This window comes from Oncorhynchus nerka, linkage group LG2, assembly GCF_034236695.1.
Source record: "Oncorhynchus nerka isolate Pitt River linkage group LG2, Oner_Uvic_2.0, whole genome shotgun sequence".
NCBI lineage: Eukaryota > Metazoa > Chordata > Actinopteri > Salmoniformes > Salmonidae > Oncorhynchus > Oncorhynchus nerka.
The window spans coordinates 83893758-83918150 of record NC_088397.1 but is presented as its reverse complement, the minus strand read 5'-3'; the positions used below and the strand labels follow the sequence as shown (position 1 = coordinate 83918150).

At 40.0% G+C, this 24393-nt stretch overlaps 1 protein-coding gene across 3 annotated transcripts in view; it reads left to right on the top strand.

Moving 5' to 3' along the window:
• The window catches only part of LOC115123446 (copine-9-like), an 87788-nt gene that overhangs the window by 60445 nt on the left and 2950 nt on the right, over window positions 1-24393 (top strand). For all 3 annotated transcript variants that reach the window (XM_065003921.1, XM_065003926.1, XM_065003915.1), the window contains 3 exons: window positions 17493-17595; window positions 17695-17752; window positions 22994-24393. The exon at window positions 22994-24393 is cut by the window's right edge and continues 2950 nt beyond it. In XM_065003921.1, the coding sequence (XP_064859993.1) occupies window positions 17493-17595; window positions 17695-17752; window positions 22994-23268 (436 nt within the window). In that variant the 3' untranslated portion in view covers window positions 23269-24393. The remainder of the gene's footprint in view (window positions 1-17492; window positions 17596-17694; window positions 17753-22993) is intronic.

Here is a 24393-nt window from a genome sequence, read left to right as displayed (position 1 = left end):
CACTACCACCTTATAGTAATCACTACCACACTATAATAATAACTACCACACTATAGTAATCACTACCACCTTATAGTAATCACTACCACATTATAGTAATAACTACCACACTATAGTAATAACTACCACACTATAGTAATCACTACCATATAATAGTAATCACTACCACACTATAGTAATCACTACCACATTATAGTAATCACTACCACCTTATAGTAATCACTACCACATTATAGTAATCACTACCACATTATAGTAATCACTACCATATTATAGTAATCACTACCACATTATAGTAATCACTACCACATTATAGTAATAACTACCACACTGTAGTAATAACTAGCACATTATAGTAATAACTACCATATTATAGTAATAACTACCACATTATAGTAATCACTACCACCTTATAGTAATTTACATTTACATTTAAGTCATTTAGCAGACGCTCTTATCCAGAGCGACTTACAAATTGGTGCTTTCACCTTATGACATCCAGTGGAACAGCCACTTTACAATAGTGCATCTAGGTCTTTTAAGGGGGGAGGGGGGAGAAGGATTACTTTATCCTATCCTAGGTATTCCTTAAAGAGGTGGGGTTTCAGGTGTCTCCGGAAGGTGGTGATTGACTCCGCTGTCCTGGCGTCGTGAGGGAGTTTGTTCCACCATTGGGGGCCAGAGCAGCGAACAGTTTTGACTGGGCTGAGCGGGAACTGTACTTCCTCAGTGGTAGGGAGGCGAGCAGGCCAGAGGTGGATGAACGCAGTGCCCTTGTTTGGGTGTAGGGCCTGATCAGAGCCTGGAGGTACTGAGGTGCCGTTCCCCTCACAGCTCTGTAGGCAAGCACCATGGTCTTGTAGCGGATGCGAGCTTCAACTGGAAGCCAGTGGAGAGAGCGGAGGAGCGGGGTGACGTGAGAGAACTTGGGAAGGTTGAACACCAGACGGGCTGCGGCGTTCTGGATGAGTTGTAGGGGTTTAATGGCACAGGCAGGGAGCCCAGCCAACAGCGAGTTGCAGTAATCCAGACGGGAGATGACAAGTGCCTGGATTAGGACCTGCGCCGCTTCCTGTGTGAGGCAGGGTCGTACTCTGCGGATGTTGTAGAGCATGAACCTACAGGAACGGGCCACCGCCTGATGTTATTTGAGAACGACAGGGTGTTGTCCAGGATCACGCCAAGGTTCTTAGCGCTCTGGGACGAGGACACAATGGAGTTGTCAACCGTGATGGCGAGATCATGGAACGGGCAGTCCTTCCCGGGAGGAAGAGCAGCTCCGTCTTGCCGAGGTTCAGCTTGAGGTGATGGTCCGTCATCCACACTGATATGTCTGCCAGACATGCAGAGATGCGATTCGCCACCTGGTCGTCAGAAGGGGAAAAGGAGAAGATTAATTGTGTGTCGTCTGCATAGCAATGATAGGAGAGACCATGTGAGGTTATGACAGAGCCAAGTGACTTGGTGTATAGCGAGAATAGGAGAGGGCCTAGAACAGAGCCCTGGGGGACACCAGTGGTGAGAGCACGTGGTGAGGAGACGGATTCTCGCCACGCCACCTGGTAGGAGCGACCTGTCAGGTAGGACGCAATCAAGCGTGGGCCGCGCCGGGAGATGCCCAACTCGGAGAGGGTGGAGAGGAGGATCTGATGGTTCACAGTATCGAAGGCAGCCGATAGGTCTAGAAGGATGAGAGCAGAGGAGAGAGAGTTAGCTTTAGCAGTGCGGAGCGCCTCTGTGATACAGAGAAGAGCAGTCTCAGTTGAATGACTAGTCTTGAAACCTGACTGATTTGGATCAAGAAGGTCATTCTGAGAGAGATAGCGGGAGAGCTGGCCAAGGACGGCACGTTCAAGAGTTTTGGAGAGAAAAGAAAGAAGGGATACTGGTCTGTAGTTGTTGACATCGGAGGGATCGAGTGTAGGTTTTTCAGAAGGGGTGCAACTCTCGCTCTCTTGAAGACGGGAGGGACGTAGCCAGCGGTCAGGGATGAGTTGATGAGCGAGGTGAGGTAAGGGAGAAGGTCACCGGAGATGGTCTGGAGAAGAGAGGAGGGGATAGGGTCAAGCGGGCAGGTTGTTGGGCGGCCGGCCGTCACAAGACGCGAGATGTCATCTGGAGAGAGAGGGGAGAAAGAGTTCAGAGCACAGGGTAGGGCAGTGTGAGCAGAACCAGCGGTGTCGTTTGACTTAGCAAACGAGGATCGGATGTCGTCGACCTTCTTTTCAAAATGGTTGACGAAGTCATCTGCAGAGAGGGAGGAGGGGGAGGGGGAGGAGGATTCAAGAGGGAGGAGAAGGTGGCAAAGAGCTTCCTAGGGTTAGAGGCAGATGCTTGGAATTTAGAGTGGTAGAAAGTGGCTTTAGCAGCAGAGACAGAGGAGGAAAATGTAGAGAGGAGGGAGTGAAAGGATGCCAGGTCCGCAGGGAGGCGAGTTTTCCTCCATTTCCGCTCGGCTGCCCGGAGCCCTGTTCTGTGAGCTCGCAATGAGTCGTCGAGCCACGGAGCGGGAGGGAGGACCGAGCCGGCCTGGAGGATAGGGGACATAGAGAGTCAAAGGATGCAGAAAGGGAGGAGAGGAGGGTTGAGGAGGCAGAATCAGGAGATAGGTTGGAGAAGGTTTGAGCAGAGGGAAGAGATGATAGGATGGAAGAGGAGAGAGTAGCGGGGAGAGAGAGCGAAGGTTGGGACGGCGCGATACCATCCGAGTAGGGGCAGTGTGGGAAGTGTTGGATGAGAGTGAGAGGGAAAAGGATACAAGGTAGTGGTCGGAGACTTGGAGGAGTTGCAATGAGGTTAGTGGAGGAACAGCATCTAGTAAAGATGAGGTCGAGCGTATTGCCTGCCTTGTGAGTAGGGGGGAAGGTGAGAGGGTGAGGTCAAAATAGGAGAGGAGTGGAAAGAAGGAGGCAGAGAGGAATGAGTCAAAGGTAGACGTGGGGAGGTTAAAGTCGCCCAGAACTGTGAGAGGTGAGCCGTCCTCAGGAAAGGAGCTTATCAAGGCATCAAGCTCATTGATGAACTCTCCGAGGGAACCTGGAGGGCGATAAATGATAAGGATGTTAAGCTTGAAAGGGCTGGTAACTGTGACAGCATGGAATTCAAAGGAGGCGATAGACAGATGGGTAAGGGGAGAAAGAGAGAATGACCACTTGGGAGAGATGAGGATCCCGGTGCCACCACCCCGCTGACCAGAAGCTCTCGGGGTGTGCGAGAGCACGTGGGCGGACGAAGAGAGAGCAGTAGGAGTAGCGGTGTTGTCTGTGGTGATCCATGTTTCCGTCAGAGCCAAGAAGTCAAGGGACTGGAGGGAGGCATAGGCTGAGATGAACTCTGCCTTGTTGGCCGCAGATCGGCAGTTCCAGAGGCTACCGGAGACCTGGAACTCCACGTGGGTCGTGCGCGCTGGGACCACCAGATTAGGGTGGCCGCGGCCATGCGGTGTGGAGCGTTTGTATGGTAATCACTACCACATTATAGTAATCACTACCACATTATAGTAATCACTACCACATTATAGTAATCACTACCATATTATAGTAATACCTACCACATTATAGTAATAACTACCATATTATAGTAATAACTACCACATTATAGTAATAACTACCACACTATAGTAATCACTACCACACTATAGTAATCACTACCACACTATAGTAATCACTACCACACTATAGTAATCACTACCACCTTATAGTAATCACTACCACACTATAGTAATCACTACCACACTATAGTAATCACTACCACCTTATAGTAATCACTACCACCTTGTAGTAATCACTACCACACTATAGTAATAACTACCACACTATAGTAATCACTACCACACTATAGTAATAACTACCACACTATAGTAATCACTACCACCTTATAGTAATCACTACCACACTATAGTAATCACTACCACACTATAGTAATCACTACCACCTTATAGTAATCAGTACCACCTTGTAGTAATCACTACCACCTTGTAGTTATCACTACCACCTTATAGTAATCACTACCACCTTATAGTAATCACTACCACCTTGTAGTTATCACTACCACCTTATAGTTATCACTACCACATTACAGTAAACACTACCACATTATAGTAATAACTACCACAGTATAATAACTACCACAGTATAATAACTACCACATTATAGTAATCACTACCACATTATAGTAATAACTACCACACTATAGTAATCACTACCACACTATAGTAATCACTACCACACTATAGTAATCACTACCACACTATAGTAATCACTACCACCTTATAGTAATCACTACCACACTATAGTAATCACTACCACCTTATAGTAATCACTACCACCTTGTAGTAATCACTACCACACTATAGTAATAACTACCACACTATAGTAATCACTACCACCTTATAGTAATCACTACCACCTTATAGTAATCACTACCACACTATAGTAATAACTACCACACTATAGTAATCACTACCACACTATAGTAATCACTACCACACTATAGTAATCACTACCACACTATAGTAATAACTACCACACTATAGTAATCACTACCACCTTATAGTAATCACTACCACACTATAGTAATCACTACCACACTATAGTAATCACTACCACCTTATAGTAATCACTACCACCTTGTAGTAATCACTACCACCTTGTAGTTATCACTACCACCTTATAGTAATCACTACCACCTTGTAGTTATCACTACCACCTTATAGTTATCACTACCACATTACAGTAAACACTACCACATTATAGTAATAACTACCACAGTATAATAACTACCACACTATAATCACTACCACATTATAGTAATAACTACCACATTATAGTAATAACTACCACATTATAGTAATAACTACCACATTATAGTAATAACTACCACAGTATAATAACTACCACAGTATAATAACTACCACATTATAGTAATAACTACCACATTATAGTAATAACTACCATATTATAGTAATAACTACCACACTATAGTAATCACTACCACATTATAGTAATCACTACCACCTTATAGTAATCACTACCACATTATAGTAATAACTACCACACTATAGTAATAACTACCACTATAGTAATAACTACCACACTATAGTAATCACTACCATATAATAGTAATAACTACCACATAATAGTAATAACTACCACATTATAGTAATAACTACCATATTATAGTAATCACTACCACACTATAGTAATCACTGCCACATTATAGTAATCACTACCACTACCACATTATAGTAATCACTACCACATTATAGTAATCACTACCATTATAGTAATACTACATTATAGTAATCATTTATAGTAATCACTACCACATTATAGTAATCACTACCACATTATAGTAATCACTATAGTAATCACTACCACATTATATAATCACTACCACACTATAGTAATCACTACCACATTATAGTAATCACTACCACATTATAGTAATCACTATATAGTAATCTACTACCTACACATATAGTAATCACTACCACATTATAGTAATAACTACCACATTATAAATAGTAATAACTACCACATTATAGTAATCACTACCATATTATAGTAATAACTACCACATTATAGTAATAACTACCATATTATAGTAATAACTACCACATTATAGTAATCACTACCACCTATTATAGTAATCACTATAGTAATCACACCTTATAGTAATCACTACCACCTTATAGTAATCACTACACATTATAGTAATCACTACCACCTTATAGTAATCACTACCACATTATAGTAATAACTACCACACTATAGTAATAACTACCACACTATAGTAATCACTACCATATAATAGTAATAACTACCATATAATAGTAATAACTACCACACTATAGTAATCACTACCACATTATAGTAATCACTACCACTACCACCTTATAGTATCACTATAGTAATCACTACCACCTTATAGTAATCACTACCACACTATAGTAATCACTACCGCATTATAGTAATAACTACCACACTATAGTAATAACTACCACGTTATAGTAATCACTACCATATTATAGTAATAACTACCACATTATAGTAATAACTACCATATTATAGTAATAACTACCACATTATAGTAATCACTACCACCTTATAGTAATCACTACCACATTATAGTAATCACTACCACATTATAGTAATCACTACCATATTATAGTAATAACTACCACATTATAGTAATAACTCCCATATTATAGTAATAACTACCACATTATAGTAATCACTACCACCTTATAGTAATCACTACCACATAGTAATCACTACCACACTATAGTAATCACTACCACACTATAGTAATCACTACCACCTTATAGTAATCACTACCACATTATAGTAATCACTACCACATTATAGTAATCACTACCACCTTATAGTAATCACTACCACCTTATAGTAATCACTACCACATTATAGTAATCACTACCACATTATAGTAATCACTACCATATTATAGTAATAACTACCACATTATAGTAATAACTACCATATTATAGTAATAACTACCACATTATAGTAATCACTACCATATTATAGTAATAACTACCACATTATAGTAATAACTACCACACTATAGTAATCACTACCACACTATAGTAATCACTACCACACTATAGTAATCACTACCACACTATTGTAATCACTACCACCTTATAGTAATCACTACCACACTATAGTAATCACTACCACACTATAGTAATCACTACCACCTTATAGTAATCACTACCACCTTGTAGTAATCACTACCACACTATAGTAATAACTACCACACTATAGTAATCACTACCACCTTATAGTAATCACTACCACCTTATAGTAATCACTACCACCTTATAGTAATCACTACCACACTATAGTAATCACTACCACCTTATAGTAATCACTACCACACTATAGTAATCACTACCACACTATAGTAATCACTACCACCTTATAGTAATCACTACCACCTTGTAGTAATCACTACCACACTATAGTAATAACTACCACACTATAGTAATCACTACCACCTTATAGTAATCACTACCACCTTATAGTAATCACTACCACCTTATAGTAATCACTACCACACTATAGTAATAACTACCACACTATAGTAATCACTACCACACTATAGTAATCACTACCACACTATAGTAATCACTACCACACTATAGTAATAACTACCACACTATAGTAATCACTACCACCTTATAGTAATCACTACCACACTATAGTAATCACTACCACACTATAGTAATCACTACCACCTTATAGTAATCACTACCACCTTGTAGTAATAACTACCACAGTATAATAACTACCACACTATAATCACTACCACATTATAGTAATAACTACCACATTATAGTAATAACTACCACATTATAGTAATAACTACCACATTATAGTAATAACTACCACAGTATAATAACTACCACAGTATAATAACTACCACATTATAGTAATAACTACCACATTATAGTAATAACTACCACATTATAGTAATAACTACCATATTATAGTAATAACTACCACACTATAGTAATCACTACCACATTATAGTAATCACTACCACCTTATAGTAATCACTACCACATTATAGTAATAACTACCACACTATAGTAAAAACTACCACACTATAGTAATCACTAGCATATAATAGTAATAACTACCACATAATAGTAATAACTACCACATTATAGTAATAACTACCATATTATAGTAATCACTACCACACTATAGTAATAACTACCACACTATAGTAATCACTACCACCTTATAGTAATCACTACCACACTATAGTAATCACTACCACACTATAGTAATCACTACCACCTTATAGTAATCAGTACCACCTTGTAGTAATCACTACCACCTTGTAGTTATCACTACCACCTTATAGTAATCACTACCACCTTGTAGTTATCACTACCACCTTATAGTTATCACTACCACATTACAGTAAACACTACCACATTATAGTAATAACTACCACAGTATAATAACTAGCACAGTATAATAACTACCACATTATAGTAATCACTACCACATTATAGTAATAACTACCACACTATAGTAATCACTACCACACTATAGTAATCACTACCACACTATAGTAATCACTACCACCTTATAGTAATCACTACCACACTATAGTAATCACTACCACACTATAGTAATCACTACCACCTTATAGTAATCACTACCACCTTGTAGTAATCACTACCACACTATAGTAATAACTACCACACTATAGTAATCACTACCACCTTATAGTAATCACTACCACCTTATAGTAATCACTACCACACTATAGTAATAACTACCACACTATAGTAATCACTACCACACTATAGTAATCACTACCACACTATAGTAATCACTACCACACTATAGTAATCACTACCACCTTATAGTAATCACTACCACACTATAGTAATCACTACCACACTATAGTAATCACTACCACCTTATAGTAATCACTACCACCTTGTAGTAATCACTACCACCTTGTAGTTATCACTACCACCTTATAGTAATCACTACCACCTTGTAGTTATCACTACCACCTTATAGTTATCACTACCACATTACAGTAAACACTACCACATTATAGTAATAACTACCACAGTATAATAACTACCACACTATAATCACTACCACATTATAGTAATAACTACCACATTATAGTAATAACTACCACATTATAGTAATAACTACCACATTATAGTAATAACTACCACAGTATAATAACTACCACAGTATAATAACTACCACATTATAGTAATAACTACCACATTATAGTAATAACTACCACATTATAGTAATAACTACCATATTATAGTAATAACTACCACACTATAGTAATCACTACCACATTATAGTAATCACTACCACCTTATAGTAATCACTACCACATTATAGTAATAACTACCACACTATAGTAAAAACTACCACACTATAGTAATCACTACCATATAATAGTAATAACTACCACATAATAGTAATAACTACCACATTATAGTAATAACTACCATATTATAGTAATCACTACCACACTATAGTAATCACTGCCACATTATAGTAATCACTACCACCTTATAGTAATCACTACCACATTATAGTAATCACTACCACATTATAGTAATCACTACCACACTATAGTAATCACTACCACACTATAGTAATCACTACCATATAATAGTAATAACTACCATATAATAGTAATAACTACCACATTATAGTAATAACTACCACATTATAGTAATAACTACCATAATATAGTAATAACTACCACATTATAGTAATCACTACCACCTTATAGTAATCACTACCACATTATAGTAATCACTACCACCTTATAGTAATCACTACCACATTATAGTAATAACTACCACACTATAGTAATAACTACCACACTATAGTAATCACTACCATATAATAGTAATAACTACCATATAATAGTAATAACTACCACATTATAGTAATAACTACCACACTATAGTAATAACTACCACACTATAGTAATCACTACCACATTATAGTAATCACTACCACCTTATAGTAATCACTACCACATTATAGTAATAACTACCACACTATAGTAATAACTACCACGTTATAGTAATCACTACCATATTATAGTAATAACTACCACATTATAGTAATAACTACCATATTATAGTAATAACTACCACATTATAGTAATCACTACCACCTTATAGTAATCACTACCACATTATAGTAATCACTACCACATTATAGTAATCACTACCACATTATAGTAATCACTACCATATTATAGTAATAACTACCACATTATAGTAATAACTCCCATATTATAGTAATAACTACCACATTATAGTAATCACTACCACCTTATAGTAATCACTACCACATAGTAATCACTACCACACTATAGTAATCACTACCACACTATAGTAATCACTACCACCTTATAGTAATCACTACCACATTATAGTAATCACTACCACATTATAGTAATCACTACCACATAGTAATCACTACCACACTATAGTAATCACTACCGCACTATAGTAATCACTACCACCTTATAGTAATCACTACCACATTATAGTAATCACTACCACATTATAGTAATCACTACCACCTTGTAGTTATCACTACCACACTATAGTAATCACTACCACATTATAGTAATCACTACCACATTATAGTAATCACTACCACATTATAGTAATCACTACCACACTATAGTAATCACTACCATATAATAGTAATAACTACCATATAATAGTAATAACTACCACATAATAGTAATAACTACCACATTATAGTAATAACTACCATATTATAGTAATAACTACCACACTATAGTAATCACTACCACATTATAGTAATAACTACCACATTATAGTAATCACTACCACCTTATAGTAATCACTACCACCTTATAGTAATCACTACCACATTATAGTAATCACTACCACATTATAGTAATCACTACCACATTATAGTAATCACTACCACATTATAGTAATCACTACCACATTATAGTAATCACTACCACATTATAGTAATCACTACCACATTATAGTAATCACTACCACCTTATAGTAATCACTACCACCTTATAGTAATCACTACCACATTATAGTAATCACTACCACCTTATAGTAATCACTACCACATTATAGTAATCACTACCACATTATAGTAATCACTACCACATTATAGTAATCACTACCACCTTATAGTAATCACTACCACCTTATAGTAATCACTACCACATTATAGTAATAACTACCACACTATAGTAATAACTACCACATTATAGTAATCACTACCATATTATAGTAATAACTACCACATTATAGTAATAACTACCATATTATAGTAATAACTACCACATTATAGTAATCACTACCACCTTATAGTAATCACTACCACATTATAGTAATCACTACCACATTATAGTAATCACTACCATATTATAGTAATAACTACCACATTATAGTAATAACTACCATATTATAGTAATAACTACCACATTATAGTAATCACTACCACCTTATAGTAATCACTACCACATTATAGTAATCACTACCACATTATAGTAATCACTACCACCTTATAGTTATCACTACCACACTATAGTAATCACTACCACATTATAGTAATAACTACCACACTATAGTAATAACTACCACACTATAGTAATAACTACCACACTATAGTAATAACTACCACATTATAGTAATAACTACCACACTATAGTAATCACTACCACACTATAGTAATCACTACCACATTATAGTAATAACTACCACACTATAGTAATCACTACCACATTATAGTAATCACTACCACATTATAGTAATCACTACCACATTATAGTAAACACTACCACACTAAAGTAATCACTACCACATTATAGTAATCACTACCACATTATAGTAATCACTACCACATAGTAATCACTACCACACTATAGTAATCACTACCACACTATAGTAATCACTACCACATTATAGTAATCACTACCACATTATAGTAATCACTACCACACTAAAGTAATCACTACCACATTATAGTAATCACTACCACACTATAGTAATCACTACCACATTATAGTAATCACTACCACATTATAGTAATCACTACCACACTAAAGTAATCACTACCACATTATAGTAATCACTACCACATTATAGTAATCACTACCACATTATAGTAATCACTACCACATTATAGTAATAACTACCACACTATAGTAATAACTACCACACTATAGTAATAACTACCACATTATAGTAATAACTACCACACTATAGTAATCACTACCACATTATAGTAATCACTACCACATTATAGTAATCACTACCACACTACCACATTCCAGCACAGCAGCAGAGACTATAGTGATTACTACCACATTCCACCTCAAGTGAAGTTGAAAACAAGTGCTGCAGGGAATTATTTTGGTTCTCCAACACCACCCACCTCTCCTATCCACTGGTTACTGGAGAGGGAGAGAGATTTTCACACATTAGTGTGAGAGAAGTAGACACAAAGAGGTAGAGAGGATGTGATAGTATTCAACTCCATTTACTCTGCAGTCTTTTCCTATGCCCCTCCGGCCAGATGGTGAGAGTGAGCCAATCAGACAGTGAGCCAGGGGGTCTTCGTCCAATCAGACAGGCAGCCAGTGGGTCTTTGTCCGCCCCACTGACTCTTACCATTACCTGCCTGACAAACACCTACACAAAAACACTACACATGCAACACTTCTATAACAACAGTCTGGACAATAAAACACTTATGTAATAACAGTCTGGACAATGCAACACTTCTATAACAACAGTCTGGACAATGCAACACTTCAATAACAACAGTCTGGACAATGCAACACTTCTGTAATAACAGTCTGGACAATGCAACACTTCTATAACAACAGTCTGGACAATGCAACACTTCTATAACAACAGTCTGGACAATGCAACACTTCTATAACAACAGTCTGGACAATGCAACACTTCTATAACAACAGTCTGGACAACACAACACTTCTATAACAACGGTCTGGACAATGCAACACTTCTGTAATAACAGTCTGGACAATGCAACACTTCTGTAATAACAGTCTGGACAATGCAACACTTCTATAACAACAGTCTGGACAACACAACACTTCTGTAATAACAGTCTGGACAATGCAACACTTCTATAACAACAGTCTGGACAACACAACACTTCTATAACAACAGTCTGGACAATGCAACACTTCTGTAATAACAGTCTGGACAATGCAACACTTCTATAACAACAGTCTGGACAATGCAACACTTCTATAACAACAGTCTGGACAATGCAACACTTCTGTAATAACAGTCTGGACAATGCAACACTTCTATAACAACAGTCTGGACAACACAACACTTCTATAACAACAGTCTGGACAATGCAACACTTCTGTAATAACAGTCTGGGCAATGCAACACTTCTATAACAACAGTCTGGACAACGCAACACTTCTATAACAACAGTCTGGACAATGCAACACTTCTATAACAACAGTCTGGACAACGCAACACTTCTATAACAACAGTCTGGACAATGCAACACTTCTATAACAACAGTCTGGACAACGCAACACTTCTATAACAACAGTCTGGACAACGCAACACTTCTGTAATAACAGTCTGGACAATGCAACACTTCTATAACAACAGTCTGGACAATGCAACACTTCTATAACAACAGTCTGGACAACACTTCAATAACAACATTCTTGAGAATGCAACACTTCTATAACAACAGTCTGGACAATGCAACACTTCTATAACAATGTCTGGACAACGCAACACTTCTATAACAACAGTCTGGACAATGCAACACTTCTATAACAACACTCTGGACAACGCAACACTTCTATAACAACAGTCTGGACAATGCAACACTTCTATAACAACAGTCTGGACAACGCAACACTTCTATAACAACAGTCTGGACAATGCAACACTTCTGTAATAACAGTCTGGACAACACTTCAATAACAACATTCTTGACAATGCAACACTTCTATAACAACAGTCTGGACAATGCAACACTTCTCTAACAACAGTCTGGACAACACAACACTTCTATAACAACAGTCTGGACAATGCAACACTTCTATAACAATGTCTGGACAACGCAACACTTCTATAACAACAGTCTGGACAATGGAACACTTCTATAACAACAGTCTGGACAATGCAACACTTCTATAACAACAGTCTGGACAACACAACACTTCTATAACAACAGTCTGGACAATGCAACACTTCTATAACAACAGTCTGGACAACACAACACTTCTATAACAACAGTCTGGACAATACAACACTTCTGTAATAACAGTCTGGACAATGCAACACTTCTATAACAACAGTCTGGACAATGCAACACTTCTATAACAACAGTCTGGACAATACAACACTTCTGTAATAACAGTCTGGACAATGCAACACTTCTATAACAACAGTCTGGACAATGCAACACTTCTATAACAACAGTCTGGACAACGCAACACTTCTGTAATAACAGTCTGGACAATGCAACACTTCTATAACAACAGTCTGGACAACACAACACTTCTATAACAACAGTCTGGACAATACAACACTTCTGTAATAACAGTCTGGACAATGCAACACTTCTATAACAACAGTCTGGACAATGCAACACTTCTATAACAATGTCTGGACAACGCAACACTTCTATAACAACAGTCTGGACAATGGAACACTTCTATAACAACAGTCTGGACAACGCAACACTTCTATAACAATGTCTGGACAACACTTCAATAACAACATTCTTGACAATGCAACACTTCTATAACAACAGTCTGGACAATGCAACACTTCTATAACAACAGTCTGGACAATGCAACACTTCTATAACAACATTCTTGACAATGCAACACTTCTATAACAACAGTCTGGACAATGCAACACTTCTGTATTAACAGTCTGGACAATGCAACACTTCTATAACAACAGTCTGGACAATGCAACACTTCTATAACAACATTCTTGACAATGCAACACTTCTATAACAACAGTCTGGACAATGAAACACTTCTATAACAATGTCTGGACAACGCAACACTTCTATAACAACAGTCTGGACAATGCAACACTTCTATAATAACAGTCTGGACAACGCAACACTTCTATAACAACAGTCTGGACAACACAACACTTCTATAACAAAGACTGGACAACGCAACACTTCTATAACAACAGTCTGGACAACGCAACACTTCTATAACAGTCTGGACAACGCAACACTTCTATAACAGTCTGGACAACGCAACACTTCTATAACAATGTCTGGACAACGCAACACTTCTATAACAACAGTCTGGACAATGCAACACTTCTATAACAATGTCTGGACAACGCAACACTTCTATAACAATATCTGGACAACGCAACACTTCAACTGTAAAACATCAATTAATATCCCAGGCCTTTATTTGCTTCAATCACACTGAACATAACCAGTGCTTATTAGAGACAGCCTTCTATTTGAGCCACTCGTCTGTTTCCTTAATGCACAAAGCTTTTGCTTAATCAATTGTTGAAAAGACAACCACACTGTTTATTGTGACCAGTATAAACATAATAACAAATCCATCACAGATCAGACTTGTAAATACTACGGTAGGCTTGCGATCATGCACCTGCTGATTTTGCGCTTCAGCACCATTCTCCCACTCATAGAGCCCCATGGTGGAGGTATAATAATAGCCATAACATCTAGCGATCAAACAAGGTAATGGTTCCAAACGTTTTTCTATCAATTATTTTTTCCATACGGGATTTTAGAAACACTTGAAATTAAAGGCTGTGTTTTGTGTAGGCCAACCCTCGTGTGAGGTTTTGATAACCATGCAACTCTCTCGGACAAGGTGCCTTATTATTTATTTATTTTTTAGTAAATTTTACCTCCTTTTTCTCCCCAATTTCGTGATTACTATCTTGTCTCATCGCTGCAACTCACCAACGTGCTCGGTAGAGGCGAATGTCGAGTCATGGGTCCTCCGGAACATAACCCGTCAAACCGCACTTCTTAACACCCGCTCACTTAACCTGGAAGCCAGCCGCAGCAATGTGTCGAAGGAAACACTGTTTAACTGATGGCCGGGTTCAGCTAGCAGGCGCCCGGCCCACCACAAGGAGTCGCTAGAGCGAGATGAGCCAAGAGGTTGTAGTGACACTGCAACACTGCGATGCAGTGCCTTAGACCGCTGCGCCACTTGGGAGGCCCGGACAAGGCGACTTTTGTCTATATATTCGTCTCTATTTACTCTGAGTCAAAAATGCTACCTACTATCAAAGTTGACATGCAAAACTACAAATCCCTGCAATCTCATTTCTAGCTGACACCTTTGCTAACAGGTATGGTGTCAATTTTAAACTTGCACAAGACAGTTAACACAATTGTAAATGTAAAGAATTGTAGCCAATTTATTCATTACTACATTAAGCTAACATTAGTTAATCCGGTGATTCTTACCTTCTTATCTCATCCAGATCATCAGGGCATTTGTAGTTCTTTATGATAGCCACATTAGCAGCTAATTTGCATTTCATTTCAGGGGGTAAATACAGGCAAATATATTGATAAAATTCACCTTGTCCTGGAGAGATTTACATGGTTATTAAACGTCATGCCAGGGTAGCTTACATGAAACACAGCCCTTATTGTAAGTGTTTCTAAAGTCCCCTATAGGAAAAATGAATGGTGCAAAAACAATTGGAACCATTTCCCTGTTTGACAGCTAGGTTTTATGGGTATTATGAGTCATACTGTGATACTCTATTGCGCATTGTATTCTTGTAGTTGCATTGATATCACAGCACATAGACTTCAGTATTCAATGTTTGACCATGTCAAACCAGACTGCTGTGTCATATAATGATGTTGCTCTTCTTTATCTTCTTTATGGTGTTCACTGATTACTCTTCAACAATTTATTTAGACCTGCCGTTTATTTGAAATATAAATGTATTTGCTGAAATCTGTGCTGATGCCCGGCTATTAAAAGGGAAAGACAGCTATTTGAGATTTTGAAGTTTTACAGTATGTGAAAATTCTCGACAAAACACAACACTTCTATATCAACAGTCTAGACAACACAACATTTCTGTCACTTAGAAAGTTGTTTTTGAAATAGTTGTTTTATGCCTATCCCAAACCTTAACCCTTACCTTAACCATTCAGAGTTAATGCCCTTACCTTAACCATTCAGAGTTAATGCCCTTACATTAAGAATTCAGATTTAATGCCTACACTTAAAACCAACCTTAAACATTTGAAGTGTATGCCTAAACTTAACCTTAAACTTTGAAATTGGACGTTTGGAACAACTTTGAAATCTGACTTTTGAGAAACGTGGATGAACGTCTAATTGTGATGTAAGAACGTGTAGGTCTAGACAACATAATGTCTGACAATGGAGCTCAGTTTAGTGTAACGGTACTCAAATAGTTGTGTAATGCTATAACTACAGAAAACCAGAAGACAGAAGAAAGTCTCTTTCTTCACACACACACACACACACACACACACACACACACACACACACACACACACACACACACACACACACACACACACATATATATATATTACTGTTAGAAAAACAAAATGGTACCATGAGTAAATATATATATGTGTGTGTGTATATATATATATATATATACACACACACACATCTATATATATATATATCTATATATATATATATAGATGTGTGTGTGTGTATATATATATATATATATATATATATATATATATATATATATATATATATATATACACACACACACACACACACACACACACACACACACACACACACACATCATACACATACACACGCAAGCACACACACCTACACCTTCTCACATACAGTAGACACAGAAGCTGAGGTTTCATCCTGTGGTGTGTTGCTCTATGCAGGTGTGCTGAGGATGTGACTGACGGATCCCAGTACTTTGTGCTGTTGATGATCACAGACGGAGTCATCTCAGACATGGTGCAGACCAAGGAGGCTGTGGTCAATGTGAGTGCTTATCGTGTGTGTGTGTGTGGGTGGGGGGAGGTGGGGGGGGGGCACATATACCTCACACATCACCTTTGTGTGTTATCCCCTTTCTCACAGGCTGCCGCTCTGCCCATGTCTATCATCATAGTGGGAGTAGGCCCTGCAGAGTTTGACGGTAAGTGGGTGTGTGTGCGCATGTGCATCCGGCATGTGTGTGTGCGCACGCCCAAAGTAGCTAGCTCCACTGTCAAAAAAGCCATTCAAGGTTCACAGCCTGTGAAGTGCACTAAAGATCAGCAGGGTAGGTGACAAAACAACACTTACTGCAATCTCCTTCTCAAAGGTTTTAGGAACTGGTGAATCCCCTCCTCGCTCTCCCCCTGCCTTGGAGCTACAGCGAGGATGCCCATCCCTCCTCCTGTAGAGCTGGGCTTTTGCTCTGGATCTGTTATACTCTTCTAACACACCTGATTTGATCCTGACGAGCAGCATGTCTTATAGCAGGGTTGGAACAAAAGCCTGCATGCCAAAGGTGCACTGGGCGGAGTAAAACTAACGTTATTAGTAGCTGTCCAGGAAGAGGGGAGTGTTCATTCCTTCTTCCCATCCCAAATAATCATTAGCATTGCATTAGCCTCATTGGTAACAGGTCGTGACTCCTGTGTCATGTCTCTCAGTGGATGGGAACTCAGAGTGAGTGACTCCTGGATCGTATTCCGTAGGGCAGGCCATGGAAAACGTTTTAAAATGTCTTGCAATCGAATACGAAATGAGCAATGTCCATGTCGTCCCTCCCTGTTTTCAGTCCATTTCTTCCGTACGGTGCCTAATGAACACGCGCCCGATGGGTCAGACTTTGGCTCTGTTACCTTGGTCACCTGGCTTTAGCTCAGAAGGCTAATGGCATAGAAGAAGAATATTACAATGTAAACAATCCATTCACTCACATTGTTTACTCATGGTACCATTTTGTTTTTCTAACAGTAATATGCAGCAGGAGATAATTCTGTTGGGGTGATATTCTTCTCTACCTACCATGCTCATTTTTATCCCTGGGTAATGATGACAACGCAGCACAAGTGCACAACGGCCTGGCCAAGGGAAATCCTGAAATGGCACTCGGCAGAACGGGATTGTGGATGCCTCCCTTTTGCCTGTGGTCAAAAGTAGTGGACTAAATAGGGAATAGGGTGCAATTTGAAATTAAGCTTGTTTCTTCCTAGCAAAGTGAGAAAGAGTTGTGTTGGACAGCTGAGATCTTCAGAGAAGCAACACAAAGCGGAGACTCTCGCAAAGTAAATATGCCAAATATTCCAAAAGCTAATTGGCTAAGTGATTTTAATTATTAAAAAACTACTGGTGGTAGTTGGGGAAGGGAAAGGAGAGGGGAAATGAGTCATGGCTAACGACAAGGGAGATAGATCTCTGAGGGACCTATTAGACACTACACAGGGCTGTACGAGGGATCAGGGGTGGCTGCAGTAGTTGTGCGTGTGCGTGCGTGACAGAAAAGGGAGAGAGAGAGTTGGGGAATGTGTATTTAAAAGCGTATAAATTAAACCGCTAGAGTTTAATGTGTGGTGGGTTGACTGCTTGCTCCAGAGTGTGTGGTGGTTGGAGAATGTTCCTAACTATGCAAACAGACTGTCACACACACACACACATACACACACACACTTGAACATTCCCAGACAGTCCTAGCTAAATTATTGCTTGAGAAAATGCTCTTTGCTACGAAGCTATTTTTTTGTTGGTCTATTTTAAATGAAAACAGAAAGGAAATTAATTGTTACACAGAAATGATTGTATTTTGAGATAAATACGGCTGCATTGGACCTTGAAGCACCATCTTCTCTCCTCTCTCTTCTGCTATTACCATCCTCCCCTCTCTTACGCTCTCTTTCTCTGTAAATCTTTCCATCACACCATTCCTCTCTCCAAATCCCCCACATGTTTGATGAAGCTGTTTTTCTGTGGGTGTCTGTGTGTGTGTGTGTGTCTGAGGGTGTTTGTGTGTGTATGTGCGTGCGTGCGTGCGGTGAACGTGTGTGCATCATCAGTGTGTACTAAGCACCCCTGTGCCTGTAGGTACACACACACACACACACACACACACACACACACACACACACACACACACACACACACACACACACACCTGTGTGTGTGTGTGACATTCATAGGGAACAGAAGTGTGTGTGAGAGTGCATGTGTGTATACACCCCTCTGTCTGTATGTGTGTGTGCGTGCGTGACGTTCAAGGGAGCAGGAGGCTCTGTATAAGTCCCTGTGACTCAGGGGGATGCCCCCCACATGTCCGGGTTTACCCAAGGCACCTGGCCCCCTTCCCTGCCCTCCTGCTGTCCCTTCACCCCCTCTCTTCCTCTGCACTACTATATTCTGCCTACAGCCATCTGTCATCTCTGTAGTGCCATTTATAATATCCCCAGTCAGTCCTCTTCAAACATGCCGCATGATCTCATCCCAATAGGTATAACTTTCTCCCTTTCCTTCATGACCACTGATGGATTAAAGCACTGGATAGGTCTCCAGCCCATTCCCATTCCTCAATACCAAAACACATTTCAGTATCCATGGTGTAGTCCAAGGTTATTCAACTCTGACCCTACAAGGTCCGGAGCCTGCTGGTTTTGTGTTCTACCTGATAATTAACACCCGGTGTCCCAGGTCTGAATCAGTCCCTTATTAGAGGGGAACAATGAAAAAATGCAATGGAACTGGCTTTGAGGTCCAGAGTTGAGTTAAAATCAAATTGTATTGGTCAAATACACACGGTTAGCAGATGTTAATGCGAGTGGGGCGAAATGCTTGTGCTTCTAATTCCGTCAGTGTAGTAATATCTAACAATTCCCCAACAACTACCTAATACACACAAATCTAAAGGGATGAATGAGAATATGTACATGTAAGTATATGGATGAGCGATGGCCGAGCGGCATAGGCAAGGTGCAATAGATGGTGTAAAATACAGTATAAACATGTGATATGAGTAATGTAAGATATGTAAACATTTTAAAGTGCCATTATTTGAAGTGGCATTATTTAAAGTGTCCAGTGATTGGGTCTCAATGTGGGCAGCAGCCTCTCTGAGTTAGTGATTGCTGTTTAACAGTCTGATGGCCTTGAGATAGAAGCTGTTTCTCAATCTCTCGGTCCCAGCTTTGATGCACCTGTAGTGACCTCACCTTCTGGATGATAGCGATGTGAACAGGCAGTGGCTCGGGTGGTTATTGTCCTTGATGATCACCCTCTGGAGAGCCTTGCGGTTGAGGGCAGTGCAGTTTCCGTACCAGGCTGTGTTACAGCCCGACAGGATGCTCTCGATTGTGCATCTGTAAAAGTTTGTCAGGGTTATGGGTGACAAGCCAAATTTCTTCAGCCTCCTGAGGTTGAAGAGGTGCTGTTTGGCCTTCTTCACCACACTGTCTGTGTGGGTGGACCATTTCAGTTTGTCTGTGATGTGTACGCCGAGGAAGTTAAAACTTTCCACCTTGTCCACTGCTGTCCCTTCGATGTGGATAGGGGGGTGCTCCCTCTGAAGTCCACGATCATCTCCTTTTTCTTGTTGACGTTGAGTGAGAGGTTGTTTTCCTGACACCACACTCCATGTGCCCTCACCTCCTCCCTGTAGGCTGTCTTGTCGTTGTTGGTGATCAAGCCCACTAATCTTGTGTCGTCTGCAAACTTGATGATTGAGTTGAGCGTGCATGGCCACACGGTTGTGGGTGAACAGGGAGTACAGGAGAGGGCTGAGTACACACCCTTGTGGGGACCCAGTGTTGACAGTCAGCGAAATGGAGATGTTGTTTCCTACCTTCCCCACCATGGGTTGAGACCCAGGGCCTCCAGCTTGATGATGAGCTTGGAGGGTACTATGGTGTTGAATGCTGAGCTGTAGTTAATGAACAGCATTCTTTCAAAGGTATTTTTTTTTGTCCAGATGGGATAGGGCAGTGTGAGGTGATAGCGTCATCTGTGGACCTGTTGGGGAGGTATGCAAACTGAGGTGGGTCTAGGTTGGCCGGTAAGGTGGCGGTGGTGTTATAGGGGTTTAGACTATTAGACATTTTACGGAATCCATATTAGGAAGTTGTACGTTCTCTGACAAGACTTCCTAATATAGATGCCGTAGATTATTATTAAAGGGGTAGTGCAGTTAAAAATGTGATTGTCTTGTTTAAAATATTAAATAAATATATTTCCATAATACTATGAAATTGGGATGGAGCCTGTTCAGGTGGGATGGAGTTTTTTTCCCAGATCATGCTGTCACAATCTGATCTGATTGTAATAAACCAATAACAGTTATTCTGGGTAAGGGGGTGGAAGGGGGTGGGCTCTAGACCATCCTATCAGCCAATCAGGGTTGTGTATCTTCAAATTTGTTTCCTAATGCCCACATGGTCAGACTGAGCATTTCAAGGGCAAAAGGAGGTTCAGGGAAATAAATGATCTGAAATGTATTTGAGTTATTTTCATTAAATAAACACACACCGTGATTTATTAGACATGCCGTGATGATTTTAAAAACATGTAATAAAAAGTATACATTGTGGCTTTAGAATCAGTCCTAATAATGTTAGTTTGAAGTTTGAGGATCATTTTTTAAAATGTGTTTTTTGTGGGGTTTACTTAGATGATTATGTCTTTACCCCAATATTATTTTATTAGTTGAGCTTTTGGCAAACAAAGTGGCCTATGGTGCCATACTTACCACAAATCCAGCACACATTAAAAGCACCTATAACATTCTGTCTAACATTGGAGCTATGTGTCGTTATCTCTGTCTGACTCTACCCCTGTCTCTAACTCTGATTCCATCTCTCTTCCTACTGCTGTCCCATTTCTCTACCTCTGTCTCTGTCTCTAACTCTGACTTTCTCGGTCTCTGACTCTTTCTCTGACTCTTTCTCTGACTCTGTCTCTGATTCTCTGTCTGACTCTCTCTCTGACTATCTGTCTGTCTCTTTCTGCCTCTGCCTCTCTCTGGATCTCTCTGACTGTCTGTCTTTCTCTCGGACTCTCTCTGTCTCTGACCCTCTGTCTCTCTCACTCTGTTTCTGACTCTCTCTTTCTCTGACTATCTGTCTCTACCTCTGCCTCTCTCTGACTCTGTATGTCTCTCCCTCTCTCCCTCTCTCCCTCTTTATCTCTCTCTTTTTCTCTCCCTCTCTCCCTCTCTCTTTTTTTCTCTCTCTTTTTCTGTCTGTCTGTCTGACGCTCTCTGTCTCTGACTCTGACGCTCTCTGTCTCTGACTCTGACGCTCTCTGTCTCTGACTCTGACGCTCTCTGTCTCTGTCTCTGACGCTCTCTGTCTCTGACTCTGACGCTCTCTGTCTCTGTCTCTGACGCTCTCTGTCTCTGACTCTGACGCTCTCTGTCTCTGCTCTGTAGCGATGGAGGAACTGGACGGTGATGAGGTCAGAGTGTCCTCTAAGGGGCGCATTGCTGAGCGAGATATAGTCCAGTTTGTGCCGTTCCGGGACTATATTGACCGCCAGGGCAACCAGGTGCTGAGCATGGCACGGCTGGCCAAGGACGTGTTGGCAGAGATCCCCGAGCAGCTTCTGGGTTTCATGAAAACGAGAGACATCGAGCCCCAGCCTGCCCTGCCCACCTCCTCCACCACCACTACCGCCCCTCTAGGACTCAACAACCTGTGCATCTGAAAGTGGGGTTTGGGTGGGGTGGAGTCAGAGGTCGGGGGGGTCTTAGGTCTAGGGCCATAGGGCCATGGTTTGGACCATTTTCAGTTGCAGCGAATACCTGAAGAGACACACTGAAGCAGTTGGTGTGCACATGAACACACACACACACACACACACACACACACACACACACACACACACACACACACACACACACACAGGCAGTTGCTGTCCTAGTCAGAGGGGTAGACTGCAATAGCACTGAAAGCTTTTTCACTACCGCTCCTTCCATGTTGAAGTCAGCTATTCTCCTGATTCTTCTTTTATCTCACTGCCGTAGCGATGTCCTGCCTGGCGGACACAGCCCCCCTGCTGTGATGTAACGACTCTACAGCTCAACGGGGGTCAAATGCAGCGTGACCTTTGGGGCGAGAACTGTTGGAACTGCCTCCGCGGTCGCCAGCCCCTTACCTAACCCTTAGCTTATTTCTTATTTAAGGGTTCAGGGATCGGTCGCAGTTAAACGTCAGAAAACGGACATAAAGAGACGGACATAAAGAGAGATCGATGTTCACCTTTTTTCCTATGCCTCTCTAGTTCTGCATGCAATGAGTGTTTCATCCCTGCATCTTCTTGTGGTCCGAAACAGAAACAGCAACAAACTGGCCTCCTGGGTTGCCATGGTAGTATTCTACTTTGACCCCTCTCTGGCTAATGTATATTTTTCATGTGTATAATGACACTATAAACATTGCAGAAAGTCAGTTAATATCCAAAACAAGTGAAAAACACAGTATCTTCATGTTTGGTGTCTACTCGGGGCATTTCTGACCGAAACAATATGGCATCTGGACAGTTGTGGTCTCAACCTCAGCAACTGGAGTCATTGTGTTTATATATCTTTACAACATTTTTGCAAGGACTGGTTCATCTTGTCCAGGGGTTGATTGAATAGGGAATATATTGTGCTATGCCAGTCCACACTATATGTATATAGGTAGTTGAATGTTACTTCTTGAAAAAATATATTCCTGATATATTCCACGTGTTGAAATGTATATGTTAATTAGGATGGCCTATGGATGGCTATATTTCAGATCGGAAAATACATTTAGAGACAGAATGTGTAAATATTGAAATAACTTT